Source organism: Osmerus mordax, chromosome 1 (genome assembly GCF_038355195.1).
Source record: "Osmerus mordax isolate fOsmMor3 chromosome 1, fOsmMor3.pri, whole genome shotgun sequence".
NCBI classification, from domain to species: Eukaryota; Metazoa; Chordata; class Actinopteri; order Osmeriformes; family Osmeridae; genus Osmerus; species Osmerus mordax.
This window is the reverse complement of record NC_090050.1, coordinates 7,308,043-7,334,871: the sequence shown is the minus strand read 5'-3', so window position 1 is coordinate 7,334,871 and position 26,829 is coordinate 7,308,043. Positions and strand designations below refer to the sequence as shown.

Genomic DNA, 26,829 nt, shown 5'->3' with positions numbered 1-26,829 from the left:
CCCTCACCGCTCAGCCACCTGACTCCCTATATGTTGGATTAGAGTATGTTGTATAATATGCCAACTGCATTAAATCAACATCCATAATCGTTTTTCTTTGAAACATGATAGCCTAATACCTTAAACACAAGATTGCATCTTAAATGAATGACAGTTGGGGGAAACTTGAATAAGAACACATTTAACCCGGAGGGGATCAGCTAGGTAAACTTACCTGCCTAATGAAGATCATTATATTTGACAGTTATAATAAACGTAAATGACCTTAGCTAAATCCCCAGGAACTTTAGGAACGCCGGGTTATTAAAGTAACAAGCTTATAAGTGTTGGCTGAACCTGAACTTGAATTTATCAATCCTAACTTCACCATACACTCAAACTGTGAGGTTTCTCAGCTTTCCTCATGGACCTGTAGCACAATGCCCTGACCACGACTTCCCCTGTGTCCTGATCTTTATTAGAAACTGAGAGGGGCAGAAATACAAATGATAATACATAAAAACGGACAGTTAGTGTTTAAAATAAAGAAAAACAAGCTTCTATACTACACTAAAAATGAACACATCGCTAACTAGCTTAGCCGCTAGCCGGCCGGAACACCACATTAAATTACTTACCCTCATAGTTGTGCAGATGACTGGATATGTAAAGTTTGAATCCCTTGTCCCGCTTGCTTGTTGGAGCAGGGGCACAAGCATCTACGATGCGATGGACGTCACTGACGCTTATTTTAGGCAGGTCTTGGAGACATCTACTAAAGCCGGACATTTTGGCAAAGCGGGTGATCGCCTCCAGTAAACCGGAAACTGATTTGCCGAATTTGGGCTACGGCGGAAGTTCGTCAGTACGATTGTGCACAGAGCCTATGGTTGGGCAACCCTGGATACAGGACTGTTACTGGTGTGTTTTTTGCCTGGAAGTCTATAGAAATCTGGCACCTTATTGAACAAAATTAAAAAGAGTGAAAGAGTTCACAGACACCAGAATGAACGCATTCACAGTATCGTTCATCAGGCAGTAATACAGTACGTTCAGTTCACCAAAATTATCAACGAGTTCATTAACTTTCGTTCAATGAACCCATTCAGGCGCAACACAGGATTTAACCCCTACTGGAGAGATTTGTGGGAGACGACGATGATTGGTAAAAGTTGCGGGAAAATTGTGGTCGTTGAATTCGCGTGAATTGGTGCGATTGCAACATCGCGAATTCCTGGAGGGTCTGAATATTGCGAGGTAGCTGACTTCACCACTCGCGAATTTGCCTTTCATCAACCCCAAGTTCGTGTGCAACCCCCGGTGAGTGCTTTCTGCACAGCTTTCTGTTCGAAAGCTAAAGTGTAAGAACGTTTTGGCATGCTGCTTCAGATTTCTACACAATGTAGACACGCGCGGCTTCAATTTTTAAACTAGGCTTTGTGTTTGACCTTGTCTATTCTTTGTTTGTCTATGGCCACACTGCAGCTACAATTCACAAAATCTCTCTTACTAATTAAACTCTGCAACAAAAATGATCATTGTGTAATAAACGCCGCGGCGTGTAATCAAGGAAATACGGTAACTGTCATCACCAGCTGCATCACATGCATTTGAGATATAAAGGACATTTTTTTGTAAGGAACAGAACGGTAAAATGTGCAAAATTTGAATCTTACCCTTCTCACTCAACTGTCTTTCTCAACTTTTTTTTTAATGATAGAAAAAGGTGCAGTTGTCTCAATTTTTTCTAGACATCAATTTTATCACGGGCACTGTGCACCATCTATAGTTCAAGTAATTTGTGTTTCACTGACATCTTACAGTGTTTCCCCTACCATTATATTAGGAGGGCGCCCCGCCCCCCCCAACGGCACCCCCCGCCCCCCCCTGGAAGGTCAAGTTAATAACATTTATTGCGCCAGATCACAAAATAAGTCATTTAAGGTTACCTTTCCTATAAAACAGGTATATAGCTTGCTCTTTTATTAAACAAACTAAATGGCCTTATCTTATTTACACGACGGCATGTCATTTCTGTCTCTACATGGTTGCACTGTGCACTAGTTGAATTAATTTCAGAAAATACCGGACTTTTACCGATTGCATTTTTATCAAAAGTGCTCAAGTGAAAACGTTATGGCTTCAATCAATAGGTTTTTTTTGCCAACAAGAGAAAAATGCTTAGCATTAGTAATGGAAGTCAGATGCTTTACTTTTTAAACTTGAAAAGGAACTTTAAACTTGCACATGCTGTACAGTATCTATTATCTATATGAATTGTCTGGGTAAGTATGAAGTTACTCCAAATCATGTTGGATCTCAAACAATGCCTGGCAGAACTATATATATATTATGCAAACTGGGAATGTTTTGAGTGTTAAAAAAAACATTCACACCTAGAATTAAGAATTTCTTTTTGAAAAAAATAAATAAAAGTTTATGTAATAGAACAAATTCAAATAGAATAAATTACATCCATAATTGTACAGTAATGAATAAATGCATAGTTGTCCAACTTGTACATTTAGGATAAATGATTGGTTCTCAGTTGATTTATTTACATGACATAATTACAGAATGTTTTTACAATCTGGCTTCTTCCAGTATCAACTTAGTTTCAAATTTGATTGAATCTACAACAAAATTGTATTTTGCCCCCATATCTTTTCCTCAATTTAATTTTCTACATTTCAGGCGCGGCAGCACATTGCTTACTGATTACAACCAAAGGTTCGGAGAACGCTACTGCTACATCCATCTGTCATCTATGTGCTGCATCAACATAAAAGGGCACAACCTAATTTCTGTTTACAGGATGCAATAGGTCATCCTGGCATTTTTTGTGAACTGTATCAGATGTTCTATGTAATGGGACATTCTATATAGGATTGTAGTACAACATTTTAAACACAGGTGCTATACTGTATATTGTCAGTGTAGGAATACAACTACCAACAATTAATTTTGAAAGTGGCTAGCTACAATAGCATGATTAGTAGAGGTATGGGATGTAAGAAACTTGTACAATAGTCTTGTACAATAAGCCTGTCTATTTTTCACGTTCATAAGTACAGTTTTGCAATGTTGAGAAACAAGGTTACATGTTTTCCGAGGTATTAGGCTGCACATTAGCCATGTTGATAGGATGCTTTTTTGTGCTAAATGTATGCCCAATCAATGTGTGACAGATAATTGAGCTAATGTCAAACCATCTGGAGTGTGATTGCTTGATTTAAAGTAGGCCAAATCTCCTAGCGTAAAACCCTGTGAGAGTAAATTCAGACCAACGCAAACAAACAGGAGGCAAAACAAATCTATCAGATTTCTATCAGATTAAATGTTATATACATTTACTCACACCACCTTAGTAGTTATAAGTTGTAAAAATATATCATAAAAAATTTGACCAAAAGCTTGATAAGTGTCTAGGAAATAAAAAGATCAGTAGTGTTTAGTACATCATGACATTTGTAATACAAATATGGTAGTATAAAAGTATAATATTTAAATTGCAGTAGTATCCACACAATTGCTTTAAGACTTGATACTTCTGAACCTATTTGGGTAAAGGAGAGGCAAAAAAGTTCACTTGGTGACTTGAGACTGACGCTGGTTTGCTCTTGCTTCCAAATCTGTAAATTAATAAAAATAAGTGAGTTCACATACTGTATTTAACCGGACAAGGGGAAAGAGAAGAGGAAATAGCATAGTAAGATATTACAGTGGGAAAAAAGTCACAAACACGAATAAATAAATGAACGAGTATAAGTGTTCTTACATGGTGGTGCTAGACAAAGTCTGCCTCATGCGCTGGGACAAGGAGCTGGACGATGACGTTTTTGTCATCTGGTGCTCTGGAGTGCTCACTGGTCCCATCATACTAACTGATTGTTGTACAGAATTCATACATAACCTGATATTAACATGATTTCATATTAAACTATTACATATTTGACTATATACACAAAATATTTTGCATTTTTCCCAGTCTAGTTGTTACTTAACAAATGCATACAAGTAAGAACATTCCGTCAAAAAAGGATGACTATTACCTTTCTGTTCTCGAGTGTTTTGGTAATTTGCATTGTCCATGACAATTGCGTGGGCTTGGTCAAATGCGAACTGGTTCCAATATTTTGCTGGTATGCTTAGCAAACGCTCAATCACCTGTACACAAAAAAAACTAATTTTAATTCATTAGAAACGTTAAGAGTAGTTACTAAAGAATATTGAACTTTTCCATTAATTAATTAGGAATATAAATTCTCTTTTCTACATGACATGCCTGAAATACTACATATTGGGTACATCTACATAGTAACATACCCTTGGCTGCCTGTTGGTGTCCTGCAGGATGGTCATGGGATCTGGGTCTGGGACAGCATGGCCTACCAAGGTTGGCCCAAACACTCTTGCCAGGTTGGTGATGTTCATCTTGGTGTCTACACACTGTGCTACCCTGGGAGGAAAATGTTTTAGGAATAGACGTTTCTTTTTGGTATTAAGCCTTGTGAAATCTGGAGTTCTCATGTGAATGCTATTAGGTACACCTGGGTGGTAACAGCAGGATTGTAAATGGATTGTGAATTGAAATCAACTGCTTAGGGCCATGCACACCTTATTTATTTTACAGCAATTTTACAGTTCCCAAAGAAGGACAATTTAGTAGTAACAAAGTGTGTAACCTATGCAGATGGACCATCAAGAAGGCCAGAGTGTCTCTGTTGGGTTGAGGTAGCTCACTGATGGTCTGGTACATCAACGAAAGACTGTTGCCATCATCTTGGATTTCTGTGGATAATAAACAGGGAAAAATTAAGAACAATGACGATTACACTTACTTGAAAATAATCAATGTAACTAGTCTGCATGGATTCCGTTCATATGACATTCTTTGATACAACAAACCTATTAAAAAGAAAATGATAATTTAGCAAAGTTCTGAGTAACCTGCTGCCTCCATGAAGGCACGGTTGAGGCAGAAGGTGAGTAGAGGTTCCGGGAGGCTCCTTAGAAAGTCCTTGAGGAGGCCTGTGATGGCGTTAATGTCCTCAACCTTGCCAAGCGGTGGCATAGTCTTTCCTTGCAGGAACAGCTTCTTAAGCTCCTTGACAGTGCGCTCAGAGCCTGAGACACGGTACAAGCCAACCTTAAAACATGAAAGATTTTAACAAAACAAAGACAAAGAGGAATTTACATTTATGCTATTTATGCTAAATGCGTAAATGTAATGTAACAAAAGTTACACAACTTCATTTTCAGACCCCTTCATTTATGTAATTTGACATTACTGTGAATGGTTCAGGCCATGGTTGACTAATCCCCAAAAATATGTACCCTTTAAAATGTATTTTCAAGAAGTCAGTCATGGAAAACAGATAAATGCATGTCAAATTAACAAATGACTATTCTCCCCAGGAGTAATTTGTGTAATGATTAACTGGCACCTTACCTCATGCAGACCTCTTTGTTCAATCTCTTTGACACAGCAAATCACTAGGGGTGGGACCATGGGAAAGGTGGATGGAGCGTAGTCTGCCAGGGCGGCCTAACCACCGGTGATTGAAAACAAATCCATATATTTTCCATCATGAATTGTGTGTTCCAAATATGCTTATTCATTTGGAAATAAAATCAATGTAGCTTAAAGAGAGGTAATTTTAGCTCTTGGATATTATATATTTTTTGTACATCACAACCTTATGTTCTGATCCCCTACAGGCTCAGTTAGAGCCAGAGCATCCCCAAAATACCAAAATTGCATTAAGAATTTTTATGAGATCACCAAACATCCTTACATTTGAACTAGGGCTGAACGATTAATTGCATTTGCAATTTGCTCCGCGTCATATTTAGGGACCGGGGTAAAAGAGTAGCACAGCCCGAATGTTTCTTCAATATCTTTGTCAAAATCGACCATACAAACTTCAAACTTGTTGCACATTCTTCCACTACTAACTGACCAAGTTGTCCAACATTTGGCTTGGTGATAAAGTTGATTATTGATTAACCCATAAAGAGTAAGTATAAAACTAGTAGTAACTATAAAGAGTTAAGGGGTCATGGTCAAATGAAGGTCAAAGGTCAAACTATGTATTATATGAATGTGCAACAGGTCTTAAGTTTGTGGTAATTTTTGACAAAGATATTGAGGAAACTCTGAAAAATTTGCGTTTTCATTGATTTATTGGCAATTGGTAATCAATAGCTAAATATGACGCGGAGTCTGAACGGAGGTACGAATATGAATGTCTGTTGAATATCGAATATAAAACTGATTTCACCTCGTTGTGGGTATGTTGGTCCCAACGTCAAAAAGGGGTTGGTATGTTGACGCCAACCAATAGCATGGAAGCATAGATGGTGTATATGGCCGTTTTGAACGTCTGTACACAAACTTTAAATGACACGTTTTGGCCCTAGGCCTGCCATACACTTTACCTTTACCTGTAGTGATGGGCATTCCGGCTCTTCTTCGTGAGCCGGCTCTTTTCAGTGAGCTGAGCCAAACGAGCCGGCCAGCTCACTGAAAAGAGCCGGCTCTTTTGGCTCCCGAACGGCTATTTAAAAAATTTATGTTTTAACTATGATAGGTGTGAAAACAATTTGAATTAAATTATTAAATGAAATCATACTCTACCTTAACCACAATGTCTTTAAAAATGCATTGATTTGTTATGGCTCTCCATCGAGTTTCGACTACTCGTCTGAGTGTGTGTGAGTTGAAAATGTGTTTTGGCCAATAACTATTGATTTGTTTGCCTTTATTAAGTGATTCCTTTGTCTCATGATATCTTGGGACATCCCGTGTGTGACTTGTAATAATTTGTGATAATAGCCGAATTGATGCGTCCGCCATTTTGAATGAATTGAAAAACGTTTTTTTCCTCTACTCCTCCTACACATGTAGTCCAATCTTCACCAAATTCAGCAGAGATTATCTTCAGACCAAGCCTCACAAAAGGTATCACATGGTTTTTTGATTTTCGAAACCGTTTGCCCGGTACAGGCAATCAAAATGATCCGTTAAGCCAGCAAACAGGAAGTTGGGTCGTATCTCAGCAAATCTTTGATGGATTCACACCAAACTTGCTGCGTGTACTCGTTGCTCTCTTCTGAGGATGTCTAAAATGTTTTCTGGGTCATTTGACTGCTTGGCCACCTCATTGCTGCTTGCAGCTATATTTGGATTTGGTCAGATTTGGTACCCCATTGGTAAGTCTGCAGCATGGATTTTTCTATACAGTGACAATTTGTGAAGAATATACATTTTTAAATGGTTCGCAATGTTCTGGAGGAATCCGCCATTGCTGCTTGCAGCTATATTTATAATATTTCTCCGCTAAATGGCCCAATAGCTCAAAAAGGACCAGATTTTTTCCAATTTGGCCCAATGATACAACAGGTCACTCATTACTCCCAGACGGCTAGTGGCACATGTACGCCTATATGTGGCGCTATAAAACACGCCCAAAGTCTGTGATTTCTCCAGCGCCCCATTAGCCCAAAATGCCTGTTAATTGGTAGACATGCCTTATTTCTCATGGGGAACAAAAAAGCCTCAAGGACCCATATTGTCAGACTTATGAATTTTCTTGTACTGTCCAAACTTGGTACAACCTTCAAAACCCTTCTCCTCATGAACCATAGATCCAATCGACTTGAAATTTGTTACAGATTTGTAGAATACATGTCTTTCTATAGGGTCAAATTGAATAAGGAATGCAATACAAAATGGCTGAAAGAAGTGTATTTATGTAAATGTCCACATTGCCACAATATCTTTGTGTTAATAAATCAAATATAATTTTGACCGATGGTTTTTCAAACGTTCGTGCCTTCATGTTGACATAATTCTGAAGTACCATACGCAATTTCACCTTGATATGTCAATATATGATTGAATTCAATTGAATTTCTCCATAGCGCGCATGCTCCATATTCTCAGACTCATCCTGCCCCTTGACACTAGGGTGACCACCTGTCCCGCTTTGCGTTGTGTCGCACAGAATTTTCACCCCTTGTCCCGCACGTCCCATATTGAAAATGCTGTGCGATACAGCGCAAAGCGGGACAGGTGGTCACCCTACTTGACACACGCGCGAGCTTGGCAAGACGCACACACATGCTTTCTTGAAATTGTGTGCTGACCAAGCCCCCACCCTCGGTTTATAGCTCCTGTTTCATTTTGCTTCCAATCGCAGCTCTCCATTACGAACATAGATATATATAAAGGGTAGATGTCTTGTCCGCGTTGCCGGACAACGGAGTTGAACGTCCACACATGGCGGCCATCTTGCTACAGTCAACTCGATCACCCATAACATTGTGTTGATGCTACATGTACTTTTTAAATGACCATAACTTGCTCAATTTTCAACCGATTTTGAAACGGTTTGGTTTGTTATCAACGTCAGAGATGTCGTTATGCTACTGCTGATTACGAATGCACATCTGATTACGAATATAAATTATTTTTCGGCGGCCATTGTTGTTTTCAACTGGAGTCGCCTGATAGCCGTGTTGGAGGCAGCCACGTTCGGTAAGTCCTATTTTTACACATTTTAAGATAGAATCAATGATTGGGTTTGTGAAAGTACACTACTCTTGAATTATGGTGAAGGTTTGAGCACTTTTAGACCTTTAGATTCTGAGTTTGATTTGACGGAAAACCAAACTCGAAAAGTAGCTAGCTTTTCCCCTTTGTGTTTATAATTAGTGAATCATTTTGCATCTCTGCGAATTCTTCACCCAAAAGTTTGAGGAGGGCAGCCTTTCGGAGAAAAGGCGATTCCCCACAGACCTGTAGGCTCAGAATTGTGTAATTGGAGTGAGTTCGGACGCCAGGGAGACCACATAGGCTTAGGCGGCAGCCATGTTTTGGTTGCATCATGTTCACCATTTTATTTACAGTTTGGTAAATTCTACCCCCAAAAAAGGCAGGGCAGCCTCAAGAGATGTGGGAATTGTGCTTTTAGCCAGATGGTCCTATTATTTTTGTGATTTGTGGAAAACTTGCAATTTGAGTGAGAGTGCATTGTTTTGACGTTAGCCTCAGAGTTAGACTTGGTTCGCTCACTGGCAGTGACTGTATTTCACTCAATTCTACTCCACAAATGTCAGGGAGGACTGCTTTTTGTAGACAAGAGCCTGCTGAAGATAGCCAGTATCTAGGATTTTTCAAAGCAATCCTGTTTCCTTCGTCATTTGCCTGAGAAAGCAACCTACGTTAGCCAGGCTAGTTTCACTCGGTCAGCCTATTTAAAGGTCTCTGGCAGTCATAATCACTGATTACAGGGTCGAGCTAGTCTTTGCTGAGATGTGTATATTGACCAGTTTAGAGCTAAATACTCTTGCCAGAGCCTGCAATCGAACCCGTGTTTTGAGTGACTTTGCATGGGTCTCCATCAGGTCAACACATTTGGATTCAAGTTCAAGTAATGCCACTGCATTTCACAGTCAAAACTGAAGTCTGTATCAAGTGTAGATGGAAAAAGTCACAACTGACATGGACCCTTTCTTCACTTTGACAGGTCTGGAGGGTCATGCAGAGGCCTGCTCAACAGAGTGCAACAGAGGATGCTGAGAGCAACACAGACTCCTTGCTGGACTACCCCTGTCTAGCTGGACAGCTTCTCTTCAGCCCTGACCCCAGGACAGCTTCATCCAGTTGGCCTGCCCTGCCTGCACGTGTTCCAGAGACAGACAGTCACCCCACAGACTACTGTGTCTACTGGCTCTGCAGATTGCTTTTTTGAGGACATTGATTAAAAAGGACAAACCAACATTTACTACCTTGATGAAAGTCTAAATGTTTAATCCTTTCCATGTCCCAGCATGCCAAGCTGCTGACTTTGAGTGTCTTAAGTGATGAAACCAGTTCAAGTGATAGACTTTTGACCTGAATCCAATGATTATTCATCTGAATAAAAAACACTCAAGAGAAGTACTGCTTCTTGGATGATTTGTGCTCCACATCAGTACATCTCACACATTTGCCTTTGTTTCCATGGGATTCATGGAATTGCTAGTTTGTGCTCCACCATTTCCACTCTAGTGTAATAATAAATATAATTTAGGACAGCAATTAAATTTGTGTCATCCTTTCCCATTACACACATTTAGTCAATGTTCGTAAACAACCAATTATTGTCATTTTACCATACTGTTCATATTGAACAGACATCAGTGTTTACTTGGAAAGATGACTGTATATTTCCACTTTTGAATTGTATTTCCATCGTAAGTTTGGTCTTTAATTTCATTTGGAAGTGGTATTAAAAGGTCTTAAGTCTTAATTTAACTTGTTTATACCTGTAGACACCCTGTGAAGCACCCATCCCCCACTCCAGAGACAGTTGGTGACAGAGAGGTGCAGACATTAAGTTAAACATAGTCATGCCTTAAGAGTAGAGTAAAAAATAGAGACTAAATGTGTAAATGGGTGTTGAAACTCAGTGCTCCGAGTTGGTATATGTCAGTTTACCCTTACAAAAAAAGTGTACTAAAAATGTATAGTACACTTTTAGTTCACTTTTGATATACTTTTAAGTAGGTCTGCACGATTAATAAAATTTTAATTACGATCACGGCTTCCCACGATCAAATTCGCATGATCAAGCGATATTTAAAATGCGTCATTCCGTTCATAGAACGCTCCATATCAAAGTTATTTTTTGCAAAGCCAATCTAGCGCTCCGTAAACCAATAGGTGTGTTCGACATCGGCTGCATGAAACGACCAGCGAGAGTTGCCGCTTGCAGTCGGGGAGGAGTTATAAACGGCTCCGTAGTCGGAAAATTTGTCATTTTATGTATTGGCCTATGGTAAACTCTTTCTCCAATCTGCAGGCTGCAGCCGGCTGCATGTCTGATCACGTGCCTCCATGAGCCAATCAGAGTTGTTCCCTGCACCACGCAGCTTAGTTTCTAGATGTAGTAGACCAGGGCTCTTCAATAGGTGGCCCGCGGGCCGAATCCGGCCCCCGAGCAGCTTTGGACTGGCCCCCGGAGTGTGCTCCAGTAACCTCATTCAGTTCGTGACTATGACAAAAATAAATTTAAAAAAATCACTCGTGACCAGGGCCGGAATTACCATTGGGCTTGACTGGGCTCCAGCCCATGGGCCCCGTCCTGTAGGGGGCCCCGCCCGTTTACGTGCAGCGGAGGACTGAGCTATTAGCCAGAAAGCTAAGTTATGCTAGCAAGATTCATAGACAAGAACATTGTGTACGGTTGACAAACCATAAATATAATTGGACAATATGTTTGACAAGAAGACTAGCTAGCTAACAAGCCATGTCATTGTCCCCAAATCAATATCAAGGTTTTCACGAACAAGGTATCGGCCATAAACTAGCTAGTACTAGGCTACAGTACGGCCGCAGCATGTGTAGTGGGTTGAATAGCTAGCAAATGGATGTGAGATGATCGCATCAAAGTTGACATTCTCCAAACAGTAATTATAATTTGACAGTATGTTTAACAACAAGACTAGCCAGCAATCTAGCCATGTCATTGTCCCCAAATCAAATCAAGATTTTTATGTGTTGGCCGCAGTCTGAAGTAGAGCTAGGTTGACTAGCGAGGTGAATCGAATGGGATGTGAGATGAGCGGTTACGTGACACTGACTGACAGTAAATTCAGAAAAGTAACATTTTCCAAATAGGTTAAAAGAAATATTGAAGTCACTCATTGTTGTAACTACATGTTAGTTTGGTAAAGTTTCTCAAAATTGTAAACGGAGGTTTTGACTGCGTGACTGCGTCCCTGATGTTATTGTTACTTATTTCAGACACTTTGTGCAGGCTCATACCAAGGAAAGATGTTCTTTGCTCATACAATGTAACCAGCTCAATAATTTAGAACGGTGAACAGTTTTGCTGGAACTACTTGGCTGATCAGAATCGAGTATTCACCCAGACCATGGTATAATAATTTAAAATGTTTTGTCATTGGGGAACATTTAGTCATTGAATCGTTAATTCAGGAGATTCGTTCAAAAATGCGGATTCATCCATGAAACAAGTGAAGTATTTGAGTAGTTGAATCATGCATTCAAACATTTTTTTTTAAAATAATTCAGATTAATTAAACATTCAGCAACACTTCAGCAATTAACATAAATTATGTTATTTTGTTTAGTTGTTTGTTCAGAATCGTGCAGCTCTAAATACATATAGCTTGTGTATGTATCATTTTGTTCTATTTAAAGTCATGTATAGTTGGTAGGGCCCGAAAATGACCCAAGCCCAGGGGCCCCACTGCCCTTAGTCTTCCATTTTTGTTAGTTAATTGCATTTTCTCCAATTGTCTGTTAATATGGCTTGGTTATTGCTCACCTGGTTTGATTTTTGAATCATTGGGCATATGCGGCCTCTTGGGCATATGTTGTTATATGCACTTACAAAATAGAATATATTGACTCCTTCAGTATGTTGTTGTAATTGGGTGTGCTTTGCCTTCGGCAAGGGCCCAACCTTTGTTCTCTCACATATATATTATTATTATTATTTTTATTTCTTTTTGCCCCCCTAAAACTCAGTCAATATTTGGCCTACATAGACAACGTAGGTGTCAAAAGTTTCGTCTTGGTAGCGATTGAGTTGCTTCTATTGGAATTTACGTTCCGTTGCATGGTTTAGGCTTAAGTTAAGTTTTTGTGGCGAAAAGTGAAGCTAACGGTGGCTAATTTGCTAGCCACAGTCACTGACGTTACTAACGTCACTGCGTCACTAACGTCACGAAAACACGCGTGACTACCTTTGGCAGAACATTCGTTTCGCATCTGTTAACTTGGGGGATAGCTAGGCTAACTATAGCTTTACTGCAAGGCAGCTGCAGAAACGCCACAAGAAAAGAGGCCAGGGTGATAACTATTTACTCATTTTACTTTGTGATATGACACACAATTGTGATGTGTAATGTACAATATAAGTTGATATTATTAAGGAAGTACATCTACTTTCGGAAACAGTAGTCTACTATTTCACTGAAGTATTAGCATCACGACATTAGCCTCTGTTGCCCGGGCAACACATACTACAGTGGTCTATGATGCATCTGTTTTCAATCGTTAAATTAAACATTCCTCACAAATACATTTTCGTTGTAGGATTTATTATGACATTAGATTACAAGTAAACGATTTGTGGGTGAAATTATCATTACCTTTGGTTTCAAACTAGTGTAGCTCGCTGCAACGTTGTAGCCTACGCGAGACACTACAAAAACATCTACACAGCTTTTTAGGAAGTAAAACGGCGACAGAACATGTTCGGCACTCCCCTTACTTAAATCAAAAGTCTAACTACTAACCTGAACTTCATTGCCACAGCCTAAACTTTGTCAATCTGTTCATGAAAGTAATTAATTTCAGCCTAAACCGTACAACGGAACGTTAATTCAAATTCAACCAACGCAATCGCTACCAAGACGAACACAGCAGTAGTCTAGTACTGTACCGTAGTAGTACAATTTACCGGGGCAGCTTCTCCACACAGGGCTATATCGCATTTTGCGTTGTTACTGACAATGATCGCTACCAGTGAGCTTTTATGAATGAGCGATTTTCCACTAAATAAATGTCAAGCTTATTTATGTTTTGGGGGCCATATTTTCAGTTAGCAGATGGTACTGTTTGAATCGCGATTCCATCTTCTACTGCCGGTAACGTCGTAGAATAATCTTCAAAGGGGGTTCTTTATTAATGAATGAATGCAATGAGTAGACTAAATTCCTGAAAATATCACGAGAAAGGAAAAACATAAAAGGACGTTTAAGTCACAGAGATTAGGTCAATTTTTACACCGGTCTGCCAAATGTATTCGTTTTCATTCAACGATGAGGCTGCCTCTTGCAGGGGAAATGAGAAGACATCATATTTCATTCTACACTTCACTCGTATTTTGAGTTGTAAATGAGCAGCAAAAAAAAGATTCTTTTAAATCTATGTGATCTTTATAAATAATAAGTAGGCCCTATGCATTTTCATATAAAATATAGAGACCCCTGTGCAACCGACGCAAGCAATCACACCCTACAATTTCCCCAGAAATTGTACCCTCTCTAGTTTCTTTATTTGTTACCGTGATTACTCATATCCTCCGGCCCCTGACTTTGCCTCAGTTTCAAGAACCGGCCCCAGCTCCAAACTGATTGAAGAGCCCTGTAGTAGACGGTAAAAGAGGACAGAGGGCGGTCATAAGGCTACTATCAAAAAAAGAAATGAAAAAAAAGAAAGAAAAGTCTAGCGTAGCAGAGGGCGAGGCCGATGGCCTTGTCCCGAGAATCGGATCGTCATCCATTGTGTGGAAGCATTTTGGGTTCAAGGCAAGTCACACAAAACAAGAACAGGTCATATGCAAAGAGTGCCGTAAAGTTGTGTTGGCGCCACAAAGCAACACAACAAACCTTTTTAACCACTTACAAAAACACCATAAAGTTCAATACGATGAATGTATGAGGGCCAAGAAATGCGTTGCAAAAAGTAAACAAAACACAACATCAAGTCAGGCATCCATCGAAGCGAGCCTCTTTAGGGCATCACCATACCCATCCACCTCCCAAAGACACAGTGAAATAACGAATGCAGTCGCATTTCATTTGGCCAAAGACATGTGCCCAATAAACACGGTAACAAACGAAGGCTTCAAATTCTTGGTCAACCCTCTGGATAAACGATACGTGATCCCCTCGCGCAATTATTTTTCCAAGGTGGCACTACCTGCGATGTACAGAAAACGCAGAGGGGAAATAGAGAGTGATCTTGCCAATGTAGAGTACTTTGCAACTACAACGGATCTGTGGTCAAGCAGGACAATGGAACCGTACATGAGTTTGACAGTTCATTACATCAATGAGGATTTTGCAATGCAGAGTCGATGCTTGCAAACGTCTTTTTTCCCGCAAGATCACACGGGAGAGTCAATTGCCCAGGGCCTGAGGGAGGCGATGGCCTCTTGGGGCTTGCAGGAGGAGAGGCTTGTTTGCATTACAACAGACAACGGAGCTAATGTGGTGAAGGCAGCTTCTGTAAATAATTGGACTAGGCTCCAGTGCTTTGGCCACAGACTCCATCTAGCAATAGGTAAGTAAAAGTTATATTAAAAAAATGAATGAAAGAATTGTATATTATTAAAATATATATATAATTAATTGAACAATTATGCAATTGGGATAATCAATTGTAGTTGATCAGTAGGACTTATTGTGCTAATGTGTGTGAATATGTTACTTATAATAACAATAGTAGCCTAATATAACTTATTTCTGCTAGTGTTGAGAAACCAGAACTAAACAGTTTTACTCATGTTGTCTGACATAAGATTTCACTCACTTAAATATTGAATAATATATTGGGGTTGTTTATGATCAAATCTGTGGTTTAATTTTACATATGATTTGTTCATGTTCTTTCTTAGAGTATGCAATGAGACATCCTCGGATTGACCGAGCAGTGGGTCTCTGCAAAAAGCTGGTAAGCAGTTTCTCTTACAGCTGGCGACGTAAGAAGCAGCTAACAAAAGGCACAAAGAGAACTGAAGCTTCCAGAGCATACACTGAAGACCGAGTGACCCACAAGGTGGGGATCAAGGCAGGCAATGATTGCACGAGTCCTGGAGCAGCAGAGGGCTATTTCTCAGGTCTTGTCCGATGACAGAAAAGCCCGACACCTCATTCCCACCTGGCAGGACACAGAGGTCCTCGAGGCCATCAACAAATCCCTCAGCCCTCTATCGGAATTTACTGATGCGCTTTCCAGTGAGAAGTATGTCAGCGTTTCCTTTGTGAAGCCAGTCCTCCGCTATCTGGAGGACTGGCTTCAGATGGCTGAGCGGTGAGGAAATCGGGCTAGTAATCCGAAGGTTGCCAGTTCGATTCCCGGTCATGCTAACTGACGTTGTGTCCTTGGGCAAGACACTTCACCCTACTTACCTCGGGGGAATGTCCCTGTACTTACTGTAAGTCGCTCTGGATAAGAGTGTCTGCTAAATGACTAAATGTAAATGTATCTGGATGAAAAATACAATGACCCCCTGACACAAGAACTGCTTGATATGGCTTCTGCACTTGATCCACGCTTCAAGCTGAGCTACGTCAGTGAGGACAATGTTGCACCAATTCATGCCAGATAAATTAATGCTTTAAGTGGATTAAAATGATTTGAAATCCAGTGGTGTTATGTACTCCCTGGAAATTAGTGTTGAATAGGTTTAGATTATTAGTGCTATTCATTATTCATATCTTATTTACTACACTCCTCAAGGAGATGGGCCAAACTGATCCCCATGGTGAGACTGCTGAGGATGCACCGACTACAAAAAAGAAAGACCTTGGGGAGTTCCCCAAGGGCTTTCTTTTTTGTAGTCTTCAAGGCTGCTGAGGGAGCCACACAAAGAATCAGTCCTCTCCAAGAACAACAAGCTACATCTTCTGAGCTACAGTCATACCTACAATCAGGTAACCTAGACAGTGAGGAGGACCCGCTTGACTGGTGGAGGGAACATCAGAAACTCTTCCCACGTCTCTCAAAACTGGCGAAGAAGTACTTATGCATCCCGGCTACAAGTTCTCCCTCTGAGTGGGTGTTCAGCACAGGGGGGAATGTGGTGACCTGCCTTCGCTCATCCCTCAAGCCCGAAAATGTTGACAGGCTAGTGTTTCTTTCCAAAAACCTGTAACTGTAAACTAGTCTTTTCTGCATTGTTCTGAAATGTTTTCATTTGGTTACATTGTTATGGAATATTTGTTTTTTATTTATTGTATATTTTGAGTTTTTTCACATCCATTATGCAGGTACAATGCATTGTGACAATAAAATTTGATTTGGTTAAAATCAACAAATAATCATGATAATTAATCGTGATCTCAATATTGATTAAAATAATCGTGATCATCATTTTGGTCATAATCGTGCAGCCCTACACTGCAGCGACGCGAGTCGCTTGCCATCGCTCGCCTTCCCACAGTTCACCACGCTCGGGGGCGTTTCAAACAGAAAAGAAAATATTAATGTAGAATGTAGTTCTCTAAAGTCACTGTTGTAGTTGTCATGGCCAAGTGTGCAGACTTGGGTTTACGTACTCGCAACATCGATCAAAATACTACTTGTATACAAAATACAAAACTGTTTAATAGACATACACGTTGACATGTGTAAAAAACGTTTTATTATATTACTCGAAGTCTCTACTAATCTGTCGATACGATACAGTAGGGAGTTCCAGCCGGGCTAGCTAGCTAGTTACCACAGAACGAAGTTACGTAATGTGACTAGACTGAATTTGAAAGTACAAGCACCAACAACTTTGGCAACCTTGCGCCATGCATCGTTTAAAAAAAATGAACATCTCGGTACGAATACAGCTATGTATCGTACAGGACTGGGTAAGCAGCCACACAAACGATTAGTTTCTCCTACACCTTGAAACCTAGAAAGATAGAAATGTTTACCATGGTTGCTACGTTACGAGAAACAAGAAAACACTCTGATTGGCCATCGCTAGCGAAAATCGGTCCTCATTTACATAAAGTTGAGAAAATCTCAACTTGGTCGCGTCGCTACCCACAATGCACCACGCAAGCGATTCGCCTGGCTCCATAGAAAATGAATGGAAAACATGTCACTCGCATCGCTGCAGTGTGAACGCAGCGTAATTTTGTTGATGTTTATTATACAGCAGTATAATTTGTGAGTGAATAAAACTCCCTCACAATTTATGATTTGTTCCATCTGAACTTGTTATATGGACATTATCATCCAGTTATGCCTATTTTAAGTTTTTAAGTACACCCTTTTAATGTTATAAACATTGGGGCGGCTGTGGCTCAGGATGTCCGTTAATCGCAAGGTTGCCGGTTCGATACCCGACTCCTCCTAGGTCATGTGCCGAAGTATCCCTGAGCAAGACTCTGAACCCCAAGTTGCTCCTGATGGACAGGCCGGCACCTTGCATGGTAGCTCGCTGCCGTCGGTATGTGTGAATGTGGGTGAATGAGAGGCAAACATTGTAAAGCGTTTTGAGTGCTGCTAAAGTAGAAAAGCGCTATATAAATGCAGTCCATTTATATAACCCAAAAAAATAGGGGTAAAATTTTTACTGATTAAATAGATTGAATAATTTTGCGATTAATCATATGAAATAATGTGATTAAATATTTTAAGCGCTTGACAGCCCTATTAATAATAAATCATATAATAATCGCAATTGCAATTACTCAAATTAATCGCAATTAGCTTATTTTCCTAAATCGTTCAGCCCTAATTTGAACACACCAAAACGTTGCATATTAACCCCATATTTTCATTACCTTTACAGCCCTGACAGGGGTGCCACCTGTGGAGGGGTTACACGGCAGGGGACATCTGTCACGACACTCTGGATGTGTCACCATCCTGCAGTCCTGGCATTTTAGGTAGAGCTTCCCAAATTTGGTCTTCCTACCACATGGCACGCAGAATTCTGACTTGATAACCTGTGCAAGACAGCAAGGTATAATCTTGTTGCTACATTGAGGTATCGACTTGAGTTTGTCAGTACCCCTTAAGCATATAGCACCTATAAAGAAATATTTTTACCTGGAACCAAATTGAACAGAAAATCATTGAAAGACAAGGCAGTAGAAAACATACTGTTTTGGAGATGAACTCATGTTTTGGTCCTGCTCTGATGACTTTGGGTCTTCTTAGTGATGGAGGATCACTAATTGGTGTGCTGGGAGCCTCACTAACACACTCTGATTGGTCAGTGGTAGAACCATCCCAGACTTGAGCTGGTGGAGAAGAGAACATGTTACATCAAAGTAGAGCCATATAACAAGACAGATATCAGGTCACCAAGCACTCGTTTAAAACATTGTCAGACGGTGTTGGATCACAGTAGTGGTTTGTTAGATAACCAGTTCTAACCAGTCTTTGTCCGATTTCTTGTCCAGTAGGGCATCGTCTCAATGGTGGAAACAGCCTCAACAGGGCCTCCATTGCCAGGTATTTTGGCCACTAGCGGCTTATTCTCCTGCAACAATACAATAAAAGAGTAAATCCTATTTATTAGGATTATTTAGTTATTCTGACATCAAATTAGTTTTTGCTTAGATACAGATACTATATATATATATTCATCATAAGAATGTTTTATGTTGCAGGAAGACATTTTTGTTTGTTGAAAAAGTAATTAAGTACCTTTTCTGATATGTGCCCAGTAGATCGAGGCTTCTTTACCACCTGAGGAGGACCATTGGTTTGGTTTCTTAAAGAACGCTGTGGATTAATAAAGTTAACAGAACTATCAGAAGCGTATGACACTTCAACTGTCAGCTACGTACCCTCCGCAGTTCCTGACTATACTGCTGTAGTTTTTGTAAATTCATTTTTTGCTTCAACATGAAATGGAGAATACAGTTCTTTTCTTTTTTTTGAGTGGTGCATTTGTTGGGTCTGTAGGCTCAACATTCTTAAAATCCTCTTGGCTCATCCCCTGTAGATTGTCAGATGACAGTCTGATCAATATATCGGTGGCAATATATCTGTATTGGCAGTTGATCCACCGGGTAAAGGGTGGGGAGGTAGGTAGTTTAAAACATCTTGTATAAAAATAATAATTTCATGGAAAATACGCAACAAAAGTGAATTGTCATCTCTCAGTAGAATGTTAGAGCCAAAGTAACAATAACTGGTAAATAGTTGCTGGGTGAGATGACAATCTCAGATCCCTGTCAATCTAGTCTGCTTATGTATAATATATTTAGATATAATAAAAATAACACAGCTAACATGTTACACACAGAATGTTCTTATGTTCTTGTCATTGCATTGCTCATGGCAGAACAAACCGTGCAGTAGTGGTAGCGTTGTTGTTGGGCCGAACAAAATCCATAGTCTGACTCGAGAAGACAATTACCAGACCCAATTTAGTGAGAACTTTCTCTTTAACTGACCCTACATACTGTAATATAAAATTACAGGTATATCTTGTGTTTACTTTATATATGAAGTGATGCTTAGAGCCTCCCTAAACTTCTACCTCCACTGCCAAATTAAATTCTGCCACTCTTCCTTTAAAAACGCATAACAAGAAACTCTTCCCTCTAGTGACAGACCTGAGGAATCTGAGCTCCATCTGGCCTCTTTCAAACATTTCCTCATCCTGTCATGTTTTACAGTCATGTTATACGGTGCGGTAAGTGAACGCAGCCCAGATACCCCAAAAAGTGTGAGAAATAAGGCATTTCAGGGATTTTTGTACACATGCAGACAATACACACTATACTATCCTCACCCGCCTCTGACGTTTCCTCAGTCTCACAGTCCTCATAACAGAGGAGTCCCAGTCCTGCGTCAAGAAAAAGGCAGTAATATAACACTTGCTAAAAAGTAATACCCCTATGATTGCACAGATAATAATGCTGTATAAATAATCTTACCATGGAGTCATCCGTTTTGTCATAGCTGATATCCGACAGTATTGATGTGGATTCATCAATAGTGGTTAACCTGAAAAGATATGGAAGCCTTGTTTAGGAGTAACAGTAGACAGTTCTAGTGTTTTATCTATGGGTATAAGCCTAGAAGCTTTTCAAAACTGTTAATATCTATTGAGTCAGGAAACAATAACTAACAATAATCAACCAGGAATCCATCTTGTCCCTTAATTGGCTTGGCGGGAAACAGCAATACTTGGACGGAGTCAGGTGGCTGAGCGGTGAGGGAATCGGGCCAGTAATCAGAAGGTTGCCAGTTAGATTCCTGGCTGTGCAAAATGATGTTGTGTCCTTGGGCAAGGCACTTCACCCTAATTGCCTCGGGGGGAATGTCCCTGTATTTACTGTAAGTCGCTCTGGATAAGAGCGTCTGCTAAATGACTAAATGTAATGTATATAGCTCTGTGGTTTACTTTAACTGGCTAGGTACTGTGGAATTGATTGGTGTTGCTAAGCAGCCTTGTGGGAAGCACACCTTCGGCTGTTGTTTAGGTTGGCCTTGGCTGCCTGGTCTGCCCGAGAGTGGGCACTGAGAAAGGCCAGAGCAGAGCGCTGCTCCTCGCTGAGATGGACACTGCTACTGGTGCTCTCCGAGATTAGCAGCTCTCGGATCAACTGGAACTGGCGCTCCTACACACAGCCACAAACATGTGAATGGGCACTCGTGCTCTAAAAACTGTATCATCTTATTAAAGAATAAACCATTGATACCAACCAATTTTTCGTAGTCAGCTTCTGCCTTCTGACGCCGTCGAATCTCTACGTCCACTTGGTTTCGGGCATGTTTTAGTTTGACCTCCAAGGTTCCTCTCTCAGTCTCTGTTTTGGACAGAACCTCTTTGCATGCCCCTAGTTCCTCGTCTACCTGCAACCACTTCCGACGACAGTCTTCAAAGTTCAAAGCCATCTGGAGGAACTCTTAAATAAGAAGGAACAGTATGAGATAGTAAGCTCACAAACCTGTCCACCCAATTGTATATGGTTTATTTTCAAGCATTGCTTAGAGCCATTTCAAAGACTTTTTGTAGTAAAGAAAAAAAAAGATTCTCCAAAGCGGAAAGAAAAAAGAACTAGAGAGGGTACAATTTCTGGGGAAATTGTAGGGTGTGCTTGCTTGTGTCGGTTGCACAGGGGTCCGTTTTTGAATGACATTTTTTACAACTGATATTTCTGTATATTTTATATAAAAATGCATACTTATTATTTATAAAGATTACATAGATTTAAAATCATTTTTTTTTGCTGCTCATTTACAACTGAAAATACGAGTGAAGTGTAGAATGAAATAGATGTCTTCTCATTTCCCCTGCAAGAGGCAGCCTCATCGTTGATCAAAACGAATACATTTGGCAGACCGGTGTAAAAATTGACCTAATCTCTATGACTTAAACGTCATTTTAAGTTTTTCCCTTCTCATGATATTTTCAGGCATTTAGCCTACTCATTGCATTCATTCATTAATAAAGAACCCCCTTTGAAGATTATTCTACGACGTTACCCGGTAGTAGAAGATGGAATCGCGATTCAAACAGTACCATCTGCTAACTGAAAATATGCCCCCCAAAACGTAAATAAGCTTGACATTTATTTAGTGGAAAATCGCACATTCATAAAAAGCTCACTGGTAGCGATCATTGTCAGTAACAACGCAAAATGCGATATAGCCCTGTGTGGAGAAGCTGCCCCGGTACGGTACAGTACTAGACTACTGCTGTGTTCGTCTTGGTAGCGATTGCGTTGGTTGAATTGGATTTAACGTTCCGTTGTACGGTTTAAGCTGAAATTAATTATTTTCATGAACAGATTGACGACGTTTAGGCTGTGGCAATGAAGTTCAGGTTAGTAGTTAGATAGACTTTTGATTTAAGTAAGGGGAGTGCCGAACATGTTCTGTCGCCGTTTGACTTCCTAAACAGCTGTGTAGTGTATATGTTTTTGTACTGTCTCGCGTAAGCTACAGCGTTGCAGTGAGCTACACTGGTTTGAAACCACAGGTAATGGTAATTTCACCAACAAATCGTTTACTAATGTCAGAATAAATCCTACAACGAAAATGTATATGTGAGGAATGTTTATTTTAACGATTGAAAACAGATAACGCTACATCATAGACCACCGTAGTATGTGTTGCCCGGGCAACACAGGCTAACGTCATGATGCTAATACTTCAGTGAAATAGACTACTGTTTCCGAAAGTAGATGTACTTCCTTAATAATATCAGCTTATACTGTACATTACACATCACAATTGTGTGTCATATCACAAAGTAAAATGAGTAAATAGTTATCACCCTGGCCTCTTTTCTTGTGGCATTTCTGCAGCTGCCTTGCAGTAAAGCTATAGTTAGCCTAGCTATCCCCAAGTTAACAGATGCGAAACGAATGTTCTGCCAAAGGTAGTCACGCGTGTTTTCGTGACGTTAGTGACGCAGTGACGTTAGTAACGTGAGTGACTGTGGCTAGCAAATTAGCCACCGTTAGCTTCACTTTTCGCCACAAAAACTTAACTTAAGCCTAAACCATGCAACGGAACGTAAATTCCAATAGAAGCAACTCAGTCGCTACCAAGATGAAACTTTTGACACCTACGTTGTCTATGTAGGCCAAATATTGACTGAGTTTTAGGGGGGCAAAAAAATATATATAATAATAATAATATATATGTGAGAGAACAAAGGTTGTGCCCTTGCCAAAGGCAAAGCACACCCAATTAATCAACACTTTGCAACTTGTGGAGTGTCTTTCTTCATCATAGCCTTCCGCCCAGACTGCTTTTAATTTCTCTGGGACCGTGTGGATGGGTAACAAGGAATCACTAAATTACACTAATCAGTTATTTTTATCGAGTCAATGCAAGTCATTATTTTTATTGTGAGTATGGTGTGCCTGATAGCTACATGTTAGCTTGATACTAACTTACGTGGTTCAATTCCTTTATTCAGGACTTCTACATGTGCACGCAGACTCTGAAACTGGTTTTGCAGGTTCAGCGCAGACGCCATGTCCTGGTGAAATGAGATCAGTTTAATGGCACAGTTTAAACTACATCAAAGCGTTAATCATCTACAATAGTAGACCGAAACCTAACTAAGATTGTCCTGCATTACATATATCTAGCAAGTTATCTGACTCAGCTAACAATGATGTTGTTGAACGCTATGCTGAAAGTGAAACCCTCCCTTCAGTGTTCGGTATGAAGTCTGGTTCAAAAACGAACGTTTGCTAGCTGTCATGATATAGCCTATAGCTGACAAGAATACGTGATACTGACAGGAATTTTTACAGGAATGTTTTCATCCAATAGGACTCTATTAGAAATTGATATTTTGACTAGGGGTTGCTAGCAAGCAGACGAGATAGTGGACACTGTGCTAGCTAGACAATTAGAAACAATAGAATAGTACACACTTACTGTTTTCGGTGTATTTTCAGGTCAGAATGCCACGACCAGGTTCAGCACCTATCAAATAATATTCGACCACAGTGCGACAGGATCACCAAGACATCCAGTGTCCCTGTCACTCCGTGCTGTAATAGTGCCACTCCCGCATCTTCCTGACCTCCGTTTCAAACTTCAAAATCAGCGCCTTCTCTTTCCCCGATTGTATGGCATGCGGCAAAGTATTGCTTTATCGCCGCCTACAGTGGTGGAGTCTGTCTGTTCTGGGTTAGAGATCTACCCTGTGAATGTGCGGTTATATACGTTTGTTTAACATCGTTTTCAAATGTTGTTGTTTTCATTGTTTCCAAGGCTGGTTTAGATAGGCCTACTAGGAATATTTATTTTACTTTATCGTAACTAGATTACTAGCTAGACTTGGTCATCTTGCAACATAGACTATCTTATCTAATTGACAGTTAGTGTAAGGGGCCCCATTATCGTCCACTCTAAATCTCCAACTTTCGGGGGCCCATTATCGTCCACCCTCGAGATGAGAACGTTTTACCGTTAATTTTCAGAAGACGGTTTGCTGCAGCAAAAAAAGTAAGTAACTCTCCGATATCGATACATCTTATATTGTCTCTATACCAAATTACAGCCCCCTCATGGGCGGCGCTAGGGAGGGTCTAGCAGGCGCTTCAGCACCCCCAAGAAAGACCAAAGCACCCCAATAGCACCCCCAAAAATATTGCAAATTTATTAATAGTATTCAGGCCCGGAGTGGCCATCGGGAGAATTCACGGTGGGCCGCTCTGCCCGCTCATAAATTGGCCCAGCAGATCGCCTGCTTTCTCTTAGTTTTTTTCACACACCGAATAAAACCATGTGTTAAGTTACTGTGACTGATAAGTAAGCTAATAGGCTACACTAGGTTTTAATCTAAATAAGCGCATGATCAGACCGTGGATTAAAAAGTGCCGTTTTCAGTTGTCGCGCATGCTCTCTTTCTCAAACACAAGTGCGTGTACCAAGTTTGTTGCCACGGAGACAAGCCTAAACAATAATTTATTGTTGTGGAGTTAGAAAAATTAAGATGATGCAAAAAGAATAAAATGGATGGGGGAAAGATGCCAGGAGGAACTGAAAAAGACAGGTAAAAAAAGAAAGATCTGTCACTTCATAAATCTAGGTTCCTGCAAGGGTGGGAAAAATATGTTTTCTCAAAAGCCCTGAATCTTTCAGGTACAAATTTGGGTTGTAATTTCCAGAAAATTAATGCAAAAAATTTCGATCGCTCGCTATGCGCGTTCGCGTTCATGTGAAGTTCCGATTTCACCTCGCATCAGAACCTTGACTAGGTTCTAGGTTCGCGTTAAGCCCCGATTGTTCAACGTATGGCTCGGCCCCTGATGGGGGATGGGCTGGCTTTGGCCATTACACTGCCGGGCTGAAAATGGGTCCCACTCCGGCCCAGGCGGCCCTGATAGTATTTATATATAATATATAGAATTGCGCAGCTCCCCCTGTCAATGATCTAGCACCCCCTTAGCACCTGCATTAAAAATTCTCTGGCGCCGCTCCTGAGCCCCCTACGTGAACATATTCATATTTAAATACACCGTTAAAGACATAGTTTTAAGACCGTGTCAAATTTGCGATAGAGCTACAAAACGACGGTCGAAAGATAGTCTAGTTAGCCTAGCGGGTAGTTAATCAAACTGTCAGTTGTCAACCTCGATCTAATTTTATATCATATCATCTACTGGGTATCTGACAACTGCCCACTTCAATAAGAGATCCAGATTAGCCATTTTCTTACCTATTTTGTAGACTATCTTGCTCTAGTGAATATGATGCCATGACAACATTTGGATTGGCGTTTTTCTCGCAGCTGTCTGCGACTGAAAGTTTTAACAAGGCTAGGTTACAATGTATCCGATACATTCAGTCACAAGGATTTCAACCAGGTTACAACTGGTGTGTTCTGATTACAGGCATTACTATTGGATTTGGTTTTAAAAGACGAGAATATCAATAAAATAACAACTGATACATGCCATTTTCTGTCAAGCACATGACAATGTTGGTTAAGAGTGTGGTATAGGCTACAAACGTATTATTTAAATTGTGTTTTGTGTAATAAAGAGGTAGCTTATAGACAATATAGTAATAATAAGTATACATTTTCTTCGAATTAGAAAGAAAGCATTTTGTTTTAGACATCAACTATTATTGAAGCTTATCATAGATACCTCTTCATATGACTGTTATGAACTCTAGATAACAGAAATGACATAGTAGTTTCTTAATTTATGGTAGTAACAGATATCAAAATTTTATTTAGATGAGCCAGATTAGCAAAAGGAAGCTGTGGAGGGAGGAAGATATGCTCAGGGCTCTGAGAGCAGTGGAAGAGGAGGGTGTATCAGTGAGGCAGGCAGCCAGGATCAACAATGTGCCACGGATGACACTGGCGGATAGGGTGAAGGGCCGGGTAACCCATGGCCACAAGTCTGGACAAGGGCTCCTGTTAACTGACCAGGATGAACAAGCCCTTGTCCAGTACTGCCTCTACAGCGCAGGCCATGGGTTCCCACTCACCAAGGCCCAACTCCTGGCATTTGCCACCGCCATTAGGTATGTTCAATATTACATATGCACCCCCCAAAATACTTATTGTAAATCAAATTCATATATTTATATTCTGTTAAAGGAGGAAGAGAGACCCTACCGCCACCAAGCTCCTCTGCAGGAGATGGTGGCGGAACTTCCGCCAGCGTCACCGTGGCATTCTCACCATGAGGGCGCCGGACAACATCGACCGAGGTCGAGCCTCATGTGCCAGGGAGAAAAATGTGGGGCAGTTCTACGAACTACTTGGAAGGACACTGGAAGAGAACAGGCTGAGGGAGAAACCCCGAAAGATATATAACTGTGACGAGTCGGGGTTTCAGATGGACAGCCCTAGGCAGCCCGTATGAGCGGTG

General features: G+C 40.4%; 1 protein-coding gene across 1 annotated transcript; it reads right to left on the bottom strand.

Annotated features, from left to right (window-relative positions):
• Window positions 1–2,485: 2,485 nt before the first annotated feature.
• On the bottom strand, window positions 2,486–23,962 carry LOC136942039 (rac GTPase-activating protein 1-like). Its single transcript, XM_067234783.1, has 17 exons — window positions 23,873–23,962; window positions 23,381–23,465; window positions 21,176–21,378; window positions 20,936–21,090; window positions 20,404–20,473; window positions 20,259–20,312; window positions 19,163–19,240; window positions 18,890–18,995; window positions 18,614–18,753; window positions 18,292–18,456; window positions 5,432–5,527; window positions 4,930–5,128; window positions 4,665–4,770; window positions 4,306–4,438; window positions 4,032–4,146; window positions 3,758–3,863; window positions 2,486–3,611 (listed from the first exon to the last, which is right to left on the bottom strand). The coding sequence occupies exons 2-17, from the start codon at window positions 23,460–23,462 to the stop codon at window positions 3,536–3,538; spliced, it is 1,884 nt and encodes a 627-aa protein (XP_067090884.1). The 5' UTR covers window positions 23,463–23,465; window positions 23,873–23,962; the 3' UTR covers window positions 2,486–3,535.
• Between the last annotated feature and the right edge of the window lie 2,867 nt (window positions 23,963–26,829).

Coding starts and splice junctions, on each gene's coding strand:
- LOC136942039 (XM_067234783.1), bottom strand. CDS start 23,462: ATGGCGTCTGCGCTGAACCTGCAAAACCAGTTTCAGAGTCTGCGTGCA. Junction 3,864..4,031: donor AAACACTCGAGAACAGAAAG/GTAATAGTCATC, acceptor TACAACAATCAG/TTAGTATGATGGGACCAGTG. Junction 3,612..3,757: donor ACTTTGTCTAGCACCACCAT/GTAAGAACACTT, acceptor ATTAATTTACAG/ATTTGGAAGCAAGAGCAAAC.